The 21,536-nt window shown below is 40.2% G+C and overlaps 1 protein-coding gene across 2 annotated transcripts in view; it reads right to left on the bottom strand.

Annotated features, from left to right (window-relative positions):
• ELP3 (elongator acetyltransferase complex subunit 3) overlaps window positions 1-21,536 on the bottom strand; it is a 98,054-nt gene that overhangs the window by 67,659 nt on the left and 8,859 nt on the right. For both annotated transcript variants that reach the window (XM_017540426.2, XM_037742677.1), the window contains 4 exons: window positions 17,433-17,503; window positions 16,256-16,319; window positions 14,077-14,145; window positions 10,948-11,102 (listed from right to left, as the gene is read on the bottom strand). In XM_017540426.2, the coding sequence (XP_017395915.1) occupies window positions 10,948-11,102; window positions 14,077-14,145; window positions 16,256-16,319; window positions 17,433-17,503 (359 nt within the window). The remainder of the gene's footprint in view (window positions 1-10,947; window positions 11,103-14,076; window positions 14,146-16,255; window positions 16,320-17,432; window positions 17,504-21,536) is intronic.

Here is a 21,536-nt window from a genome sequence, read left to right as displayed (position 1 = left end):
TGAGATGGAGTTTTGCTCTTATTGCCCAGGCTGGAGTGCAATGGCACAATCTCGGCTCATTGCAACCTTCACCTCCTGGGTTCAAGCGATTCTCCTGTCTCAGCCTCCTGACTAGCTGGGATTACAGGTGAGTGCCATCACACCCAGCTAATATTAGTAATTTTAGTAGAGAAGGAGTTTCATAATATTGGTCAGGCTGGTCTCAACCTCCTGATCTCAGGTGATCCACCCGATTCAGCCTCCCAAAGTGCTGGGATTACAGGTGTGAGCCATAGCACCTGGCCCCGGCCAAGCTTTTATACCTTATTTAAGTTACTAGAAAAAGACAAGCAATATAAACCAAAAGAAAGTAGAATACAAATAAAAGCAGAAGTCTACAGAGTAGAGGAAATAAAACCAAAAGCTACTTCTTTGAAAAGAACAATAAAATTGATAAACCCCTAATTAGTGTAAACAAGAAAAAAAGAGAGAACACAGATGATAAGTATCAGGGTTGAAACGGGTGATCACTAAGATCCCGCAGACATTAAAAGCCCAATAAGGATATATGAACAACATAATACCAAAATGTTAGACAAAATGAATGAAACAGACAAATTCCTTGGAAAACATAACTTATTAAAATGGACACAGATGAAACAGAAAATATGAATATATCTATTAAATGAACTGAATTATCTAAATTATCTAATTAATTATCTGTATCTATTAAATGAACTGAATTAATTACCTAAAATACTCCCATGAAGAAAATTCTGGCCCTGGATAGTTTCAGTGGTGAGTTCTAGCAAACACTCAAGGAAGAAATTACATACATCTTACATGAAGTCTTTCAGTAAATAGGGGAGGGAACACCACATCCTTACTTGTTTTGTGAAGCCTGCCTTACACTAATACCAACAACTAACACCTGACAACAAAATTACAAAAAAAGAAAACTACAGACCACCACCCCTTATGAATGACACAAAAATCCTCTACGAAGTATTAGCAAGTTGAATCCAACAATATGTAATGATGATGATACATTACGACCAAACAGGGTTTATCCTAGGAATGTGAGGTTTAACGTTAAGAAAAATCAATCAAATGATCCATATTATCACAATGAAGGAGGAAAATCATATGACCCTTTAAATACATGCAGAGAAAGCATTAGATAAGTGAGTCAATGACAAAACCTCTCAAACGTATTCAATCTAATAGAGGTATCTACAAAAAAACTATAGGCAACACTGTACTTAATATTGAAATAAAAATGTTTTCCTTGTATCACTGTAAATAAGACAAAGAGTCGCACTCTTACCACTGTTTAACTGAAGGTCCTAGACAGTGCAGTAAGGCAAAAGAAAGAAAAGCATACAGATCCGAAAGGGAAAAATAAGATGCACTGTATATTGTTTAGGAAGTAAATATTAATGGATTTACCAAAATAACTTTTAGAATGCTGAATGTGGTAAGGTCTTATGATATAACATTAATATATAAAAATCGGCTGGGCATGGTGGCTTAAGCCTGTAATCCCAGCACTTTGGGAGGCTGAGGCGGGCAGATCACGAGGTCAAGAGATCGAGACCATCCTGGCCAACATGGTGAAACCTTGTCTCTACTAAAAAGGCAAAAATTAGCTGGGCGTGGTGGCACGTGCCTATAATCCCAGCTACTGACTCAGGAGGCTGAGGTACAAGATTCGCTTGAACCCGGGAGGTGGAGATTATGCCATAGCACTCCTGACTGGTGACAGAGCAAGTCTGTGTCTCAAATAAAAAAAGAAAAAAAAAAACAACTATATATTTATTAGCAGAAATTTACAGCCAGGCATGGTGGCTCACGCCTATAATCCCAGCATTCTGGGAGGCCAAAGTGGGTGCATCACCTGAAGCTGGGAGTTTGAGACCAGCCTGGTCATCAAGGTGAAACCCCATCTCTACCAAAAATAACAAATTAGCTGGGCATGGTGGCAGATGCCTGCAATTCCAGCTACTTGGAAGGCTGAGGCAGGAAAATGGCTTGAACCCAGGAGGTCGAGGTTGTAGTGAGCTGAAATCACATCACCACACTCCAGCCTGGGCTGGACAGTATGAGACTCTGATTCAAAATAATAATAATAATAATAATAATAAAATTTAAAAATGAAATCTGTATTTCATTTATTATAGCACCACAACACATACAAATATTTTGGAAATTTTTTTTACAAAGGTCTTACAAAATCTCTACAATGAAGACTGCCAAGAGAAATTAAAAACATAAGTATACAAGGACAGATATTATGTTCATGAATTGGAAGATGCAATAAATTGTCAATTCTTTCCATTTGTTCTATAATCTTAACACAATTCCAAATCCATTAAACTTTTTAATAGACATTGGTCAGCTGATCCTAATTTTACACAGAAATGCAAAGGACCTAGAATTTCTAAAGTAATCTTGAAAAACAATTACAAAGTTGGAAAACTCACACTACTTGACTGTAAGATACATACACTAAAAAGCCACAGTAATCAAAACAGTGTGGTACTGGCATAAGGACTGTGGTACTGGCATAAGGACTGAAAAACAGATCAATGAAACAAAAAAGAGCCCAGCCCCACATCTATAGAGTCCTTCGATTTTTTAACACAGGTGTGATATAATCCAAATGGCAAACGAAAGTTTTTAAAGAAGTGATGTTAAAGCAACTAGATATGGAAAAAAGGAACCTTGATTCCCACCTCAAATTACACATAAGAATTAATTCAAGATGGAACATAAACCTGTATGTGAAACCTAAAAAGGGGGAAGTATCTTTCTGCCTTGGGAACATGCAATGGTTTATTAGAGACACTATGGAAAAGTAATAACCATGAAAGAAACATTGCTGAATTAGACTTTATCAAAATTAAAAACTGGCTAAAAGATACCATTAATATAACAAATAACCAAACTTCAGACTGAGTTTTCATATTTACAAAATATAGAGCTGACAAAGAACTGGCAGCTAGGATATATAAACACTCAAGAAGAAATGGGCAAAAGATTTTAACAGATACTTCACAAAGAAAATATACTCAAATAGCATAAGCACATACTAAAGTGTTCAACATCATTAGTCATCAGGAAAAAGCAAATTAAAACCACGAGATGCCATTATACACCCACTAGAATGGCTAAAATTAAAAAGACTGACAACACCATATGTTGGTGAGGATATGGTGCAACCAAATGCTCGCACACTATTGGTGGGAGTACAAATAGTAGAGCCATTTTGGGAAAATGACTGGCAGTTTCTGGTAAAACTAAACTTATATATAGCAATTCTACATCTATTTATTCCCCAAGGGAAATAAATACATATAGCCACAAAAAGACTTATACAAGAATGCACACTGAAGTTTTATTCCTAATAGTCACAATGAAACAGCTCAGGCATCTATCAATAGAAGGATGGTAAACAAACTGTGATCTCTGCGTACAATGGAATACTACTCAGCACTAAATAGGTAAAAACTCATGAATCACCCAACAACATGGATAAATCTCAAAACAGTAGGCTCAGTGAAAGAGGCTTTACGCAAAAGAGTATGCTACACGGTTCCATTTACATGACGTTCCAGAATAGACAGAACTAATGTGTGATGGGGAAAAAAATAAGAAGAATGGCTGCCTCCGGGAGGCACAGGGGAGGATTTACTGGGAAGAGCGATGTGGGAACTTCCTGGGATGACAGCGACAGTCTATATCTTAATAGGACTTTACAGCACAGGTATATGCATTTTCCAAAAATAACCAAATGGTATACTTAAGATGTGTGTGTTTCACATCAATCTATTATGCTACAAGTTGATCTGTACTACATGTAAATTTACTGAAACAGTGCAAACAGTGAACACTAGTCAGTGATATGCATGACAAAGTATATGGGGAGAAGTGTACTGAAGCACACAACTTTGAAATGCACCAAAAAAGAGAGCAAGCATGTGCCAGAGACTGATGAATGGATAGTGGACCTGACAGATACACGATAAAGCAAGGATTGTAGAATCCAGGTGATGGGTATGTGGATGGTCATTAAAAACTGTTTAATCTGTGTTTCTTGCAAATAAAATGCAGAAAGAAAAGCAGTATCAACTCTCTTAAGGTGACTACAACCATATCCTAGGTTCTCCATCCAATGTTAAGGATCCTGGTTATGTTAGATACAATGAACCCCAAGTTTCTCTTCAAAGAATCAGTATATGTTCAGCTCTCATTCTCTATTTTAAAGTTTAACTTCCTTGTAGTTTAAGTAAACAACCTTTTCTATCAGTTCTATCAGTAGTTCACATCTGTTTCCCCCATCCCCTACCCCATCCTGACTCCTTCCAGTTACCTCCTCTGACCCCTGGCTGCCTGCTCCGACCTGCCCATAACCATCCTTTCTGCCAAACCACCCACCCCACCACTCCAGCTCATACCCCTGCTCCCTTTAAAACAGTCAATCAGGATTAGTCTAGACTGTGCGGTCTAACTGTAGCCAGCAGGGGAATGACACAGCAGTAGGGGCGACCTCCATCAGGCATAAGTACCCTTTCCCCTCCTTGTCCAGGTGTGTGCGTGCCATTGTTCCATCTGTGAGCCACACCCTTCTATAGAAGTAAATTGCCTTGCTGAGGAAATTTATATTCGAGTGCTACTTCTTCTGCGGCTTGAAAATTCTACTTATAACAGTCACCATCTATGGAAATCTGGGGGACCAGAGGAGAAGGTAAAATGGTGAATATAAAAACTGAGAGGTGGAGTATCAGAGTCAAAGCCCAGGATTGCAGAGGGTCCTGAGGCCTGCCAGAAACGAGGCCCAGGGCAGCAAGGCAACTGTCAGTCACTCTCAGGCCTCTGGAGGTTCCTTTTGCTTACTTCGAAGCTCTGCAAGTCTAGGAAATCGTCTTCTGGGCCTGGTACCTAGCATTACCTAGCACTTCAGCTTTCTAAGACAGGTAAGAACATAGCTGAAGGATTTAAAGTCATTAATGGGGGAGGGGGAAGAGGAAGGAACGGAAATGAATTTAAAATTCCACAGGGAGAAAGTATGACTCACCCACTTCTTGATGGGTAACTCTTTTAAATTGCATCTTGTGAAAACAGCCAAGGAGCATTAAAGATTGAATGTAAAACTGTTCTGGGCAAAGCTGATTAAAAAGGAATAAAACTATTGTAAAAGGTTGTTTGGAGTTATTTGGCAACATTTGCATTCTGGTGAATGGGTGACTCAGACCCCACTACCCGTCCCTTTCATCTGCAAAGCCTGATTGTTATACGATGACAGTCACCAGTAATTGTTGCTCTCTGGAGACTACGGAAGAATCCCAGTCCAGCTGATAGCACTGAGTGATTAGCACTTTGCTTGATTTAATGAGCCTTCACAAAAGCCTTACCTGCTCTGTCCTTGAACTCTCTGTTCACTTACCTTTCCAATTTTTCCATCTGCAAGAATATAACACACTGCTAGCTACTAGCTTGCCATACATAATAACCAGGCTCTGCTTGCTGGGACTTTTCTTTACCCTAACTCCTACTCTTTTAAGAAGCAAAACTTTAATCAGGTTCAACATATGAAAACATAGCAGGGACACCTGAGCTAACACAGCAGTAAAACCTGATCATAACCTAAACAGACCATTAATCTTCAACACTGCTTGCTGACTCATCGGTCACAATACATCATTTTTAACCTAATTTAAAATTAATCTTTAAAAAAATCCCTGCTAAGCTAATGAAAGTCAGTTACATCTATGCAATTTGCAAGCAAAAACAAAAGTAAAATACTCATGTCACCTTACATCTAAGAGAGGTGGGCTGCGCTGTGCAAACTAACCCTTTTTCACACATACACACCACGCAACATGAGAGAGAAGGGCAAGGGCAAGACCAGACATTTCCAAGGGACACATTATGGCAAAACCACAACCTCTCTGGGCTGCTTTTTATTTCACAATGATGCCAACATTTGAAAATACTTTCTGCCTCCAGTTCTGTAGCACAAACTAAACTATCATTTTTTCCAATACAAAGTTTCCCTCGAAACAAATACCAACTCTATTATGAGGAGTTTGTAGTAAAACTTTACCTCAACAAAGCTACCATAATATGCCACAGATCGGTCTTTTCTTTTTTTCAGATTATCTCATAAAAGTATAGAGACTCAGAGAAAAGAGCTAAACATTTCAAGTGTGCGTAGGCAGAGCCCAGCATAATTTATGGATGGCGTTACAGCTCCCAGATTGCACTTGAATTACTTCTCAAGAGCCTTCATGAGATGTGTTGCAATGAAGACCCCAATCATGTATAAATTTTATCTGAAAATAAAGTGTTTGTTGCCCTCTTGAGGCAAATTCAAGAACAGAAACAAAACAACACAGGCCGGGCCTTGTCTATGACTGAAAGACGCTCTCTCTGGCACAGGGCTTTTTCTACAAACACATCATGATCTGCAGTGAGCTCGCTGTATCACACAACCCCATTTTCAACCCAGTGACAGACGACTTACATTCCAACACCATTAGGCACTAGAATATTTTTGCAAAAATAAAACATTACACCAAGATTAGAGTACAATTTTTAGTTTCAACTGATGAAAATGTCAAACCAGACACACCCTAAAAATTCACTATGCAGACCCCAGTTGGCCTGCTTCGTATACCTCAGGAAACCGTAGGCTATGACAAGCTTTGTGGCAAATTTTTAATGGGGGAAGAGAGGCAAGTCTAAGACATCTACAGCTCAATTCCACTTAACATGTAAGGTCTTCAACATAAGAATAACTGCACCAAGAAAGAAGCATAGAAGTATATAAGTTCGCACAGAAAAACTTATCTTGATAGATGCCCCTGCCAGGGAATTTTCAGAGCTGAATGACATGTGGTCAGCAACCCTCTAACAGAATGTTCTGCTGCCATTCCTGTTTTTCCTCCATCACATTTTATCCAAGGTATAGTTCGATTTTTCAGTATTAAGAGTAATTAGTTGGACGATATTATTACTCCTCTAACATTTGAAGATTTCCTCATTTACTAAGGATGACTCATATTAATGATCAATTTTTTTTGAGACAGAGTCTCACTCTGTCAGCCAGGCTGGAGTGCGGTAGTGCAATCTCGGCTGACCGCAACTTCCGTCTCCTGGGTTCAAGTGTTTCTTGTGCCTCGGCCCCCCGAGTAGCCTCCGCCTGGGACTACACGTGCCAGCCTCCACACCCAGCTAATTTTTATAATTTTAGTAGAGATGAAATTTCGTCATGTTGGCCAGGCTGGTCTCCAACTCCTGGCCTCAAGCAATCTGCCTGCCTCCGCCTCCCAAAATGCTGGGATTACAGGCGTGAGACACCACGCTCGGCCTCTCGATCAGTTTTGAATGAGCAGTAACAATACAGTCACAGTCTCTTCTGCTACTAAAGCCCCCGCAGGAGGAAAAGATCACAATGCTACAAGTCCAGGTTCACAGACACAGAATTCACCTGTTACAGTCCCCAGAGTCAATCAAACAGAATAGGGTTGCTGTCCACACAAACTCTTCCAGCTGCTGAACCTTTCACACAGGCTCTTTTAGCTACCCTTGTTATTAAACTTCATGAAAAAGCTCCTCTCTTCTTTCCACTTTCACAAACCCAAGGAGAACAAAGGAAGTTAGGGGGGTTGGGGAGTAGGGAGGGCACAAAAAGATGGGACTGTCCCCAATTTGGAGAGGCAGCCCTACCCAGGTCATTAGCTAACTGACCACTCATTCAAAATTAATTCACATATTTACCTGTGCTATGTGTCAAGAGTGCTTTACTTACAGGGTAATAAAAACCACCCTTAGGTCTACTCAAAATTTGGTCCTACACAAAAAATCTTAAGAGGTGGCACTAGTTGAGCCACCATATAATTAGCTATATAAAACCTCCCCCCATATAAAAGAGAAGCCAGGACAAAGCCAGAGGGTGGTAGGGAAGGGAGGCAAGGAAAAAGAGGCCACATTCCTCCCAGTATCTTCAAGCTCTGATATCTGCACACACATACAGACACATATTTTGATACCCAGTACAGCTTACAGAGTTAGGCTCTGAAAGCAAAGCTACCTGGGATTCATATCACACTCTACTACCAACCACCTCTGCAACTTGGAGCAAATTGCTTCATCTCCCTGTGCCTCAGCTTCCTCACCTGTAAAACAGGGATAATCTGAACACTTAACTCGAAGGTTTATTATGAATATTAAATAAGGGAATATTAAACACCCATGACAACACCTGGCCCACTGTATATGGAGCAAATGTAAGCCTCCTCCTTCGCTCCCACTCCCCATGTCCCTTCCTCCTCAGCTCTGAGGTCTATGGTGACCATTATTCTACTACCTTTTCTATGCATTTATATACAGATATGTGTGTGCGTGTGTGTGTGTGTGCGTGTATGAACACACAAATGATGGGATCCTACTATAAAAACTGCTCTAAATATTGCTTCTCACTTAGTATACCCTAAGAGATCCAAAACTCTCCCATGAGGTGGCCTCCTCCATTTACAGGGCTGGCAATCTTACCTATGAGCTGATAATCCTGTTTTGTGCCATCAGCCCAGACTTCTTTTGTATTCAAAGGCCACTGACGTCTCCACCAGAATGTATCACAGGCACTTCAAACTTCACACAACCCAAACAGAACTCCTGATTTCCTCCCACTGATTGTCTCTGCTGTTCCCGCTGAATTTTCCATGTCAGTATACAGCCCTCCCCCACCTTCCTACCATTTCTGACAGCCAGAAACTTAGTGTTAGGCCTGACGCCTTCCTCTCTTTCACCCCCCATCTCAGTCTCCTCTCCATCACCATTGCCCCTGCGCTCATACGAGCAGGGATGGAAAGAATCAGATGGCCTCCTAATCTGGTTTCTCACGTTCACCCTTATACTCCTCTAATCCATTAGCCAGACAGTAGCCAGAATGAGCCTACCTGTTAACCAGAAATGCCACTTCTCAGTCATCTACTTCCTACTGCATTTCAAATAAAACTTCAACTCCTCGAAAGCATGTGTAACCTGGCCCTTACCTCACACTTCAACCGCGTCGTATGACATTCTTTCTCGTGTTCACTGGGATCTGACATGCTTTGGGTGTTGTCCCCTCTGCACCTCATGTTGAAATGTCATCCCCTATGTTGGAGGTGTGGCCCGGTGGGAGGTGTTTGGGTGCTGGGACTGGATTCCTCATAAATAAATGGCTTACCACCATCCCCCATTGGTGATGAGTGAGTTCTGCTTAGTTGTTTCACGTGAGATCTGGTTAAGAGTGTGGCACCTCCCCCCACACCTGGCATGTGATGTACAGGCTCCTCCTTTACCTTCCAACCATGATTGGAAGCTTCCTGAGGCCTCACCAGAAGCAGATGCCAGCACTATGCTTCATGTGAAGCCTGCAGAACTGGAGCCAATTAAACCTCTTTTCTTTATAGATTACTCAGTCTTAGGTGTTCCTTTATAGTGACACAAATGGATTAACATAGGATCTAACCATGCTGGTTCCTCTGTCCCTAGAACACTCCAAGCTGTTTCCCAATTCAGGGCCTTTATCTTACCCTTTCTGCTGTTGGCCTAACCCATCCTTGTACTTCAGGTCTCAGCCTGAGTAGCACCATATTCCAGTATCTAAAACAGTACATAGTATCTAGCAGGCCCTCAAGAAGGATTTGGTAAATGAGGAAAATAGTAACTATCTAGGTGTTCCTACAACTCTTGAAAACAAAAACTATTTTAAGACTTTTACTTCTTAAATCACTGAACTACATACAAAACTGTAGTATTCTTCCTGCTAAAAGCAAGGTGTCAAAATAATGCATAACTTTGTCAACTAGAATTCAGAACGAGTAAATGAACTTGTTGTGGTTTGATTGGCACATGATTTGACAAACTTGAGTTTGTCCCCTCTAAAACTCATGCTGAAATTGTCAGTTTAACAGTATTAATACATGAGACCTTTGACAGGCGATCAGGCCATAAGGGCGTTGACCTTGTGGGTGAGATTCATGCCATTATAAAAGGGCACATGTGTCTGCTTTTTGCTACCCTGCCTTTTGCCGCATGATGATGTAATAAGAAGGCCTTTGCCAGATGCCAGCACCTTGACATTGGACTTCCCAGCCTCCAAAGCTGTGAGCCAATACATTTCTGTTCATTATAAATTACCCAGTCTCAGATATTTTGTTACAGCAGGACAAAACAGACTAAGATCCTAATCACCAACAGCTATTATTTAATAATTTTAATTATGAAATCATATTTTCTCTAAATTTTTTTTTTTTTTTTTTTTTTTTTTTTTTTTTTTTTTTTTTGAGACGGAGTTTCGCTCTTGTTACCCAGGCTGGAGTGCAATGGCGCAATCTCGGCTCACCGCAACCTCTGTCTCCTGGGTTCAGGCAATTCTCCTGCCTCAGCCTCCTGAGTAGCTGGGATTACAGGCACGCGCCACCATGCCCAGCTAATTTTTTGTATTTTTAGTAGAGACGGGGTTTCACCATGTTGACCAGGATGGTCTCGATCTCTTGACCTCATGATCCACCCGCCTCGGCCTCCCAAAGTGCTGGGATTACAGGCTTGAGCCACCGCGCCCGGCCTGCCTCTAAATTAAGTTTTTAAATAACAGTACCTTGTTTTGCTGATTTTACAGCAGCTAAATGTTTCAAATAAAGAGTACTCCCAGTCCCCTTCTTGGGTGAGCTGAAAAAACCTTCACGGCCCATTTTTGGTGAATCTTTCTATTTGAGAACACTACTATGTCAACAAACTATATTCATTTTTTCTTTAAAAGGATTATTTCAGTGAAAATAATCCTTTCCCATGAAATGAGAAAGACCATGAGGAGTAAGAATGTGGATGCAGAGCAGAAGGCATCCTCACAGGCTGCTGCTAGGAGCATAAACTGACAACCACTTTGGAGACTATAATAAAATAAGAATTTCTTACTTGACTGCCTCGTAAATATTGTTGGAAGTATGTCCTGATAAGGCATCATGTAAATTTCGAATAAAATAATCTCTGTATTCTTCTGGAAGGGCCATAAACGTTCCACCCATCACGATAAACTCCACTTTATCCACACTATGACCAAGTTGTTTTAACTGAAAGACAAATTCATTAGCATTAGAATGATATAAGCATAAACAACTATTCTAAGAACGCATTACAGATCTCTTATTTTGCCCTGTTTTCATCAGTATAGTTTAAAAATCAATGAAACACATTTAGCTAGTTCTGTGGATAAAAAATAGGCTCAAGTCTGAAAGAAAAAAGGTGAGAAGAACTCAAAGAGGGCTAATGAGACCATAAAATAACAAACAAGAGGCTTAACTTGAATACTTACAAAGTAGAAATGTAAAACACAAACAATATAAACCAGAAAGCACTAAAGACCAATATAATACAATATGCAAAATAATAAGTATTTATTGATCATGTATTTTATGCCAGACTTGGTGGTAAGCCGAGGACACAAAAAGGCAGCATTTATGGTCAACAACAATACATGAATGATTATGTAACATAGTAAAGACTTGATACAACAGAAGAAAAAAGAATAGATTAGAAAGAAAAATCAAGACAGCAGTCTAAAATAGATGGATGATTCTGGGCACACATCTCATCTCAGCTTTCTAAAAAAAGTGAAAGTCTGATTGATTAAAAATGAAATATTAGGGCTGGCGCAGTGGCTCATATCTGTAATCCCAGCAACTGGGAGCCCAAGGAGGGTGGGTCATCTGAGGTCAGGAGTTTGAGACCAACCTGGCCAGCATGGTGAAACCCCATCTCTACTAAAAATACAAAAATTAGCCAGGTGTGGTGGTGGGTGCCTATTAATCCCAGCTACTCGAGGCAGAAGCAGGAGAATCATTTGATCTGGGAGGCGGAGGTTGCAGTGACCCAAGATTGTGCCACTGCATGCCAGCCTAGGTAACAAGAGTGAAACTCTGTTTCAAAAAAAAAAAAAAAAAAATTGCCTACAGAATCAAATTTTAAGCCTGATAATTCATCCTATCAAAAAAAAAAAAAAAAAAAAAGAAATATTAAGTCTCCTCTACTAGGGGACAGAATGATACAAATTTTTCATTTTGTTGACTACAATAAGCCAAAATTCTAATTTTTAAAAATAGGTAATGAAATTAACAGTAATTCTGAAAATGGCAAATAATTTATAGAGAAAAACTATAGATATGCCTGTGTGTATATCAACACTAAAAGAACACTGCATTTCTAGATCCATGGTTGTTTATAAGGGACATTTATCAAAATTACCCTGGTAGCTTTATGAAATGTCTTGCTAGGACCTTAAAGCAGACTGAATCAGAACCTCAAGAGGTGACGATCTGACACATAAAGTTTTGGAGAAGTTACTCAGGTAATTCTAGAGCATTTATAGCTAAGGAAAGAATCACTGCTTGATGTCAGTATCTAAATCTTATAAGCCATGCTCCTTTTTTGGTAAACATACACATTTCATGTTCAATTGAAACATTGTTTTACATTTCAAATAAATTAAATATCACAGCTCAAGAAGAAATTGATGCAAAGGTCAGTTTAGAACCCACTTTTTGGAAAAATGTGGGCTCCTCTAGGTGGGGTCCTCTCCTGTCACTGGCAATCCTGCTCCTTATATGCTTGGGTATGTAACAGCAAAGTGGAAATTAAAACTGAACGGTATTAATAGCCGGGCGCGGTGGCTCAAGCCTGTAATCCCAGCACTTTGGGAGGCCGAGGCAGGTGGATCACAAGGTCAAGAGATCGAGACCATCCTGGTCAACATGGTGAAACCCCATCTCTACTAAAAATACAAAAAATCAGCTGGGCATGGTGGCGCATGCCTGTAGTCCCAGCTACTCAGGAGGCTGAGGCAGGAGAATTGCCTGAACCCAGGAGGCGGAGGTTGCGGTGAGCCGAGATCGCGCCATTGCACTCCAGCCTGGGTAACATGAGTGAAACTCCGTCTCAAAAAATAAATAAATAAATAAATAAACAGTATTCATCAACAAGCCAATAAATAAAACTAAAGACAACTTAGCCACGATGGTATGTATTACTATTGACTTCGGACTTGATGTGCCTACTATACATTACCGTTACAACTATGAGAACGGTGCTTTACATTTTTTTAAAATTGGACAAGTTAAAAATAAATTTGTAAATAAAGAAAATCTGTATTAATGATCACATTTCTTGAATAGTGCAAGGTCATGTACATGCTACTTGTTTTTAGTCAGCTATACTGAGGTATAATTTAAATACAGTAAAATCCACTAACTTTAAGTGTACAACGGATGAGAGTTGATAGAGTTATGTAACCAGCACCATGATCATGATATAGAACAATGCCATAACCCCACAAACTCCTTGTACCCCTTTGCAGGCAATTTTCATTTCTACCCAACAAATCTGTCATAATACTTCTTTTTGAGACAGGTTCTTGCTCTGTTACTCAGGCTGAAGTGCAGTGGTATGACCACGGCTCACTGCACCCTCAATCTTCTGGGCTCGAGGGATCCTCCCACCTAAGCCTCAGCCTCCCAAGTAGCTAAGACTTCAGGTACACACCACCACGCCCCACTAATTTTGGTATTTTTTTTGTAGACAGGACTTTGCTATGCTGCCCAGGCTGGTCTCAAACTCTTGCGTGCAAGCAATCTGCTACCTCAGCCTTCCAAAGTGCTGGGATAATAGGCATGAGCCATTCCACCTGGCCAGTCAAAATACTTCTTAATTTGACCTTTGGAAGTTAAAAGTCAACACATCCACCTATTGTCTAAGAACTTTCATACATCTTCATTCCACAAACTTCATACTACAAATGACTTTCTACAAATTCAGAAAAACTTAGAGAACATAAAACCCTTAAACAATGAATATAGTCTTTAAAGAAAGTAGTGTTTTGACCTTGCTAGGCAAGGCAAATTCTCCCTCCCTTACATAGATACTGAAAACTTACAAAAGGGAAAAAACAGCTTTTTCATTCTTATTTCAGGTTCAATTTGAATCAAGCAACATTGCCTTCTTACTAAGGATAAACAACTAATTTTTTAAAATAAATGTCTTTAAAAAATGTACCTGTTCTATTCGGTGTCTTGTCTGTAGGAAAGGGTCATATCTGGCACGGATGGCTCTCATGGAGGTTGGCTACAAGAGAAAAATATTCTGTTATGCCTACATTGAATTAAAAATAAAAAGTAGTTTCAAAAGAACTGTATTAAAAAAAAAAAACTCTCTATGGTTCTGAACACTGAAAACATGATGTGTACTCCCATTAACTTTTCTCAGTCTTGTCAGGGTTCAAAATAATGTCCTGAATAGCACCAGGAAGGTGTCTACTCATGCTGCCATAAGCATGTCAACAGCAGGGCGTCTCCCTGGGTCATACCTTTCTTTTGTATAAACACTTATGGAATCCCCAGGGTCACCAAAGTGTTCTGCTCACAGACACAGATGTGCATACATATTCCAGTCATGTAATGAAGTAACTTTTAAATGAGCTTCTTAAATACCACACAGTTTTTAATGGCTACTGTCATACAGTGGAATACTCTATAGCCACAAAACAATGTACTGACATAAAATGTTCATTAAGATATTGCAAAATCAAGGCACAGTGAAGGAGGATTCTGATATGCTACCTCACGTGCAGTAAGTCAGATAAAGAATACGTCCAGTTGAGCATCTCTAATCCAAAACTCCAAAATGCTCCAAAACTCAAAATTTTTTGAGTGCCGACATGAGGCCACAAGTAGAAAATTCCACATGTAAGTACTTAACACAAACTTTGTTTAATGCACAAAATTATTTTAAAAAATATTGTATAGAATTAATTCAGGCTAGGTGTATCAGGTGTACATAAACCAAAAACGAATCTCATGTTGACTTGGGCTCTACTCTCAAGATTTCTCATTACGTATATGCAAATATTCCAAAATCCAGAAAAATCCAAAATCTGAAACACTTGTGGTCCCAAGCATTTCACAGAAGGGATATGTAACCCATGTATGCTATATTTGAAAATCCCCATAGGATGGGGAGGAAATAACAGAGGACATCAGCTGGCAGTGGGAGGACCAAAGAAGAGTAGCCAGGGGATAGGAAGCCTTTTCACTAATCATTGCTCTTGTCTTTCAAAAAAGTTTGAACCCTAGAAAACAGGAAAAAAATGAAAACATCTATGAGAATAAAGTCACAAGGTTTCTTGGCGTCTGAGCTCTTCTGAGAAGGGTGACTCCTTCAATAGCGCCTCACTGGCCGCCTGCCTTCTTTCTGGTCCCCACTCTAACCGTTTCTCTACATGGCCATCAAAATCATCTTTAATAAACCAGAATCAGAGGTATCATTCCCCTGCCTTAAATCCTAATGGCTTCTCATAACTCCTACACTAAAATGCAAACAATGCGAACTCCTTACCCTTGCTTACAACCCCAGCTCATTTGCTCCCCAGCCTCACACTTCCCTCACCCTCTGTGCTGCACAACACCCCCATCTTTCCTTCCTTGAGCCTTTTTCTAGTGACTTCTCTGCCTGTAATCCCAGAATGTTGGAAGCCCAAGGCGGGCATATCACTTAAGGTCAGCAGTTCGAGACCAGCCTGACCAACAAGATAAAACCTTGACTCTACAAAAAATACAAAAATTAGCTGGGTGTGGTGGTGCTCGCCTACAGTCCCAGCTACTCAGGAGGCTGAGGCAGGAGAATCGCTTAAACCTGGGAGGTGGAGGCTGCAGCAAAGGAGGTCATGCCACTGCACTCCAGCTTGGGTGAAAAAGAAAAAATCTCAAAAAAAAAAAAAAAAAAGAAGAAGAAAAAAAAAATGTAAATTCCAGAAGACAAATGGACAGTACAATGTAGTGGTGAGCAGCAGAGTTCCAGACCTGCTTGTCACTTACTAACAGTGTGTCGGGGCCGGCTGTTTAAGCCTGCTACGCCATAGTTTCCCAATCAGCAAACTGGGATAATGATAGAATCTATCTTCAAAACACTGCAGTAAAGTTTACAGTTATAAAGCACTTTGAACAGTGTCTGGGACACAGTAATAAGAAGTGCTCATTTAAGTACTTCTCTCGTGGCTAGAACAATATAGGGCACTAGTAGACACTGGCAAATATTTGGTGAATGAACAGCTTTTATAATTAGAACAACAATAACCAAAAACAACCAAAAAAACTGTCAGAAAGCCAATATTGGTAAAAGCATGCCACAGGTAAGGTGTGATGCAACACTTCATCAGGACAGTCTGAAGTTACTGTACCTCATAGCCAGTGTAAGACTGGGTCGAATACTCAAAATCGGAATCAGGTCCACCAGGGCAGTATCTGCCAATACAGCAAAAGAACAAGAATGTCAGATACAAAATTTAGTTCAGCCATCTAGTTCCAAGCATCTACCGTCGCCATAAAATCCTGACATTAAACGAGCTTCCTTTTCAAATCCCAACAGAAAAATCTACCTTTGCGGTGTCTGTAAATAAGGTATTTTCTGCCAACAAGTAAGATAAACATGTAAACAGACAATATTACACCCATTTTCAAAATGCTGCAGTTGTGGTTATTTCAGATGTTTAAGCTTTTAGGGGCAAACAACAGGAATGAAGTTTTCCTAAGTTTGTATCAATACTCAGTGTTCTCTTGGGAACCACACTCAAGAAAAGCTTTCCCCCTTTTTATCTTCCTACCTAGAATCATGCAAACTCTTCTGCTAATTCTTTCAAACAACTGAGTTTGAAAATCTAAAGGTTATGTAGAAGAATATTTTTTTACTTTGATATTTCCTGATCCAAATTTATTTTAAATTTCTGACGTGGAATTTAGGCAGCTTCTATTCCAATGTTTCATTTATGAGTTTCACAGAATGTACTGTTTTGAGTTCCGTATCCAATGTCTCCTGTTTTGAGTTCCATAACCCACATTTTAAAAATTGTATATTGCAACAAATTAAAACATTCATATGTTTCAATTTTATTTATTTAGAGACAGAGTCTTGCTCTGTCACCCAGGCTGGAGTGCAGTGGCGTGATCTCGGCTCACTGTAGCCTCCATCTCCCGGGTTCAAGCAATTCTCCTGCCTCAGCCTCCAAGTAGCTGGGACTACAGGCATACACCACCACACCTGGCTAATTTTTGTATTTTTAGCAGAGACGGGGCCTAACAGCGTTGGACAGGCTGGTCTTAAACTCCTGAACTCAGGTGATCCGTCTGCTTTGGCCTCCCAAAGTGCTGGGATGATAGGCGTGAGCTACTGTGCCCGGCCTCGTATACTCCAATTTTAAAACACTAAAACATCTATCAACGGTTGCTTGTTTGAAAGGAGTAATCAATAAATCTATTAAGTCAAAGTTTTAAATATTACCAGCATGTGCTGACTAAGGGCTTGAGGGGACATAAATTAAAACACAAACACATACAACTTAACAAAATCACCATACTTACACACATATATTTCCTGTAAAACTGATGTGTGGACATCTGTGGGGTTTGCACATCACAGCCACAACAGCAATCTATAAAAGAAAGATGAATACAAAAGCTCTTATGGGATCATTAATACAAAACTCCACAGAGCGGTTATCCCTAGACGGAAGGAGAGGAACGCAACCAGTGGCAAGAAGGGGTTTCAAAGGTATCGACAAGGCTGTATTTTTTAAGCTAGGCACTGGGTACAAGGGTGATCTCTGTTCAGTATGAATCATCTTTAAAATGTCCATATGTACCATATGTGTGAGTTTGTATTCCATTTTACAATCAATTAAGTACAAAATAATAAATTGTTAAAGCCACAGTGATTCTTAGTCTTTCTCTGATTGTCCTACTAAATAGCCCATAAGAAAAAAAATTACTTTATGCAATTCTATGAAATTCTATATAAACCTAACCTTTATGACTCAAACACCTCGTGAACACACTAGATCTCAGTATTTGCAGCAGGGACTATTAAACTGGCAGCTTCATGCTTCACAGACTCTGATGTAAATAACCTCAGAGGGTTCTGACACAGTCTCAGTGAGGTGAGGACAGGAGGCAGTGGCAGAGACATGAGGCTGGTTACATCTGGGGCACCTGATGAAATCAGGCCATCCACGGAAGCGAATGTGAGCCAGGCTTCTGGCTGTCAGAGAAGCAGTTACAGACATGGAAAGGGAGAGATGCAGAAGGGATGCTGCAGACTGGTGGAATTAAAGGTACTGTGGTGAATCAGAGTGTTCAACATATGGCAGACTGACAAATAAATACAAAGGAAAATGTGTTACCTGTATATGGTGCATGTATGCATGTAGCTACACATACGTATGTCCTCGCTTGATCCACTGAGAGAGTCTGGCAGCAGCAATACCCTAGTAGCAGTAAGCACACCTAGTACACAGGTCTTAGTTTCTAAATATACTTCCCCGCTAAAAGAAACCAGGGCTCCTTGGGGAAATGGCTGATTCCAGGGCTGGAGCAAAGAAAGTCTAAGATGAGCCTGAACTTTTTTTTTTTTGAGACAGAATCTTACTCTGTTGGAGTGCAATGGCGTGATCTTGCTCACTGCAACCTCCACCTCCTGGGTTCAAGCAATTCTCCTGCCTCAGCCTCCCAAGTAGATGGGATTACAGGCATGTGCCACCATGCCTGGTTAATATTTTTGTATTTTTTTTTTTAGTAGAGACTGGGTTTCGCCATGTTTGCCAGGCTAGTCTCGAACTCCTGACCTCAGGTGATCTACCTGCCTCGACTTTCCAAAGTGCTGGGATTATAGCCATGAGCCACCACGCCTGGCTGAGCCTGGAACATTTTACTGCGCCAGAAAGCTAAAACTGCTCAAAGAGTGAGGACATTTAAAAAAGACATAGAAACCAGCTTCAAAAGGCTCCCACTGGTCAAGTCTGCAATAATTTGTGCATCAAAATAAATAGTGATAGTAATAGATGACAACCCACAAAATAGGAAACCTTTAATTCCTTCATACAAATAAAGGAGTGAACTGGGTATGTGATGAAAAACAGGATATTTACCTAGTTCCCAAGTATTTCTCCATACAACACTTCTTAATACAAAGTGAAAAAAAATAAACTTGACAGAGAGGAAGTCTGATGGACAGCACCTTGATGAAAATGAGAAACCCCAGTGATAGGACAAACGGCACCTATGCACCACTGATGGGAGACGAGGGGAAGAACACAGTGCCGCTTCTGTGATGCATAGGCTAAAGACGTATAACCTGAATCTCATGATGAGCAAATAGTCGATGAACCCGCACTGAGGCACGTGTTACAAAATGACTTGCCTGAAATCTTCAAAAGCGTTAAGGTAATGGACTGCAAAAAAGACAAAGGAAATGTCTAGACTAAAGAGATATGACCACTAAATGCCACAGGTGATTCTGAGCTCGGTTCTGTGGGACATTACTGAAATGGCTGGTGAAACTTAAATGAGGTCTAAGGGTTAAATGACAGGAATGTATCAGCGTTAACAACCATGGTGTTTCAAGGAAAACACAAACAACTTGAATACAAACTCAAAATGGGTTACAGACCTCACTGTCTCTACTTAAAAGTTGTGCTCTGAGAAACCCAGTGAAGAGACCAGTCACAGACTGGGAGAAAATAGCTGCATAATAGGTACCCGATAAACCATTTTTAGCTAAACTATACAAAGAACTCTTAAAACTTAGTAAGAACACATCCAGTTAAGAACAGGGTAAGAGATGTGAAGAGATCTCTCATTAAAGAAGATATACAGTGGCAAATAAGTATATGGAAAGATGCTCAGCACCATGTCATTGGGGAATTACAGACTAAACAACAAGGAGATACCACGGCTCAACTGTGAGAATGGCTGAAATCCAAAACTTTAGCTGGGTACCACAGCTCACGCCCACAATCCCAGCACTTTGGGAGACCAAGGTAAGAGGATCCCTTAAGCCTAGGAGCTCAAGACCAGCCTAGATAACACGGTGAAACCCTGTCTCCACAAAAAATGTAAAAATTAGCTGGTGTGGTGATGCATGCCTGCTGTCCCAGCTACTCGGGAGGCTGAGGTGGAAGGGTAACTTGAACCTGGGAGGTTGAAGCTGCAGTGAGCTGCGATCATGCTACTACACTCCAGCCTCAGCGACAGGGCATAACCCTGTCTCTAAATAAATAAATAAATAAAATAAACTCCAAAACACTAACAACTCCAAATGCTAGCAAGGAAGTGGAGCATAGGAGCTCTCACTCACTGCTGGTGGGAATGTGAAATGATGCAGCCACATTGGAAGAGTCTGCAGTTTTTTACAAAGTGAAACCTAGTCTTATTCTGTGATCTACCAGCTGCACTTCTTGACAGTTACTCAAGGTTGACATAAATACCTTCACACAGCTTTGTTTAACTGCCAAAAATTGAGATGTCCTTCAATAGATGAAGGAATAAGCAAATAGTGGTGCATCCATACAATGGAATATCATTCAGCAATTAAAAAAGAAGAATGAGCTGCCAAGCCACAAAACAACATGGCAGAACCTTAAATGCATATTGCTAAGGGGAAAGGCTGTATGATTCCTACTACTGTACACGACACTCTGGAGAAAGCAAACTATAAAGACAGTAAAACAACAGTGGTAGTCAGGTTACATTTGGAGCATGGAGAGGACGAGGGACAAATAGGAGATTTTAGGGCAGTGAAACTATTTCATACGGCACTGTAATAGTGGGATACGTGACATTATACATTGGCAAAACCTACAGAACGTAGAACACAGAGTGTATTCTAATGTAACTACAGGCTTTGGTTAATAATAATGCAGCAATATCGGTTCATCAATTACAACAAATGTACCAAACAATGCAAGATATTAATAATAGACAAACTGGGATGGGGTGAAGGCACCAGAAGAAGTATATAAAATTGTTTTTCTCTGTAATTTAAAACTACTCTATAAAATAAAGCACCATCAGAGAAACAGCAAGAATAAGAGCATGGAGGTGAGAACGGTAATAGATAGAAAATGGCCACCAGTTGTGTCTTTCTGATACTTTCCATAGATCACTCTTGTGACACTGTTAAAGACACATTTTATGCAGGTGGGACAACGTAGATGAGTAAGGAAATGACTGAAATAATCTAAACAAGAAATAATAAAGACCAAAACATTCCTACCAGTGGCAGTAGAAACGGACAATGCATTTCACATTTTGTTGGGAACTGGGTGCACGTGCTACCATGAACTAACATGTACAGGAAAGATGAATAAGCAGGTCTGGTATTAGTTTTGGTTACGTTATACATGAGGAGGTTCTTAAGCAGTCAAAAGATAGATGCCTAACTGACAATCTGACGTGAGTCTGAAGCTCAGGGAACAGCTAATGCTAGGAGTTAGCATACAGCAATGCTAAAACCATCAAACCGATGAGGTTGTCAAAGAAAGCATGTACAGTACTGAACACAATGGGTCCAGGACGACAGAAAACACCAACTTTTTGAGGTAAGCACAACAAGGGTAGCACTCAGAGAAAGAACAGAAATGATCAGACACAGGAGAAACAGAGAGGGTGGTATCACAGAAGTCTAGGTTT

This window comes from Cebus imitator, unplaced genomic scaffold (genome assembly GCF_001604975.1).
Source record: "Cebus imitator isolate Cc_AM_T3 unplaced genomic scaffold, Cebus_imitator-1.0 Scaffold125, whole genome shotgun sequence".
Classification (NCBI taxonomy): Eukaryota; Metazoa; Chordata; class Mammalia; order Primates; family Cebidae; genus Cebus; species Cebus imitator.
This window is presented reverse-complemented; position numbering and strand designations above follow the sequence as displayed.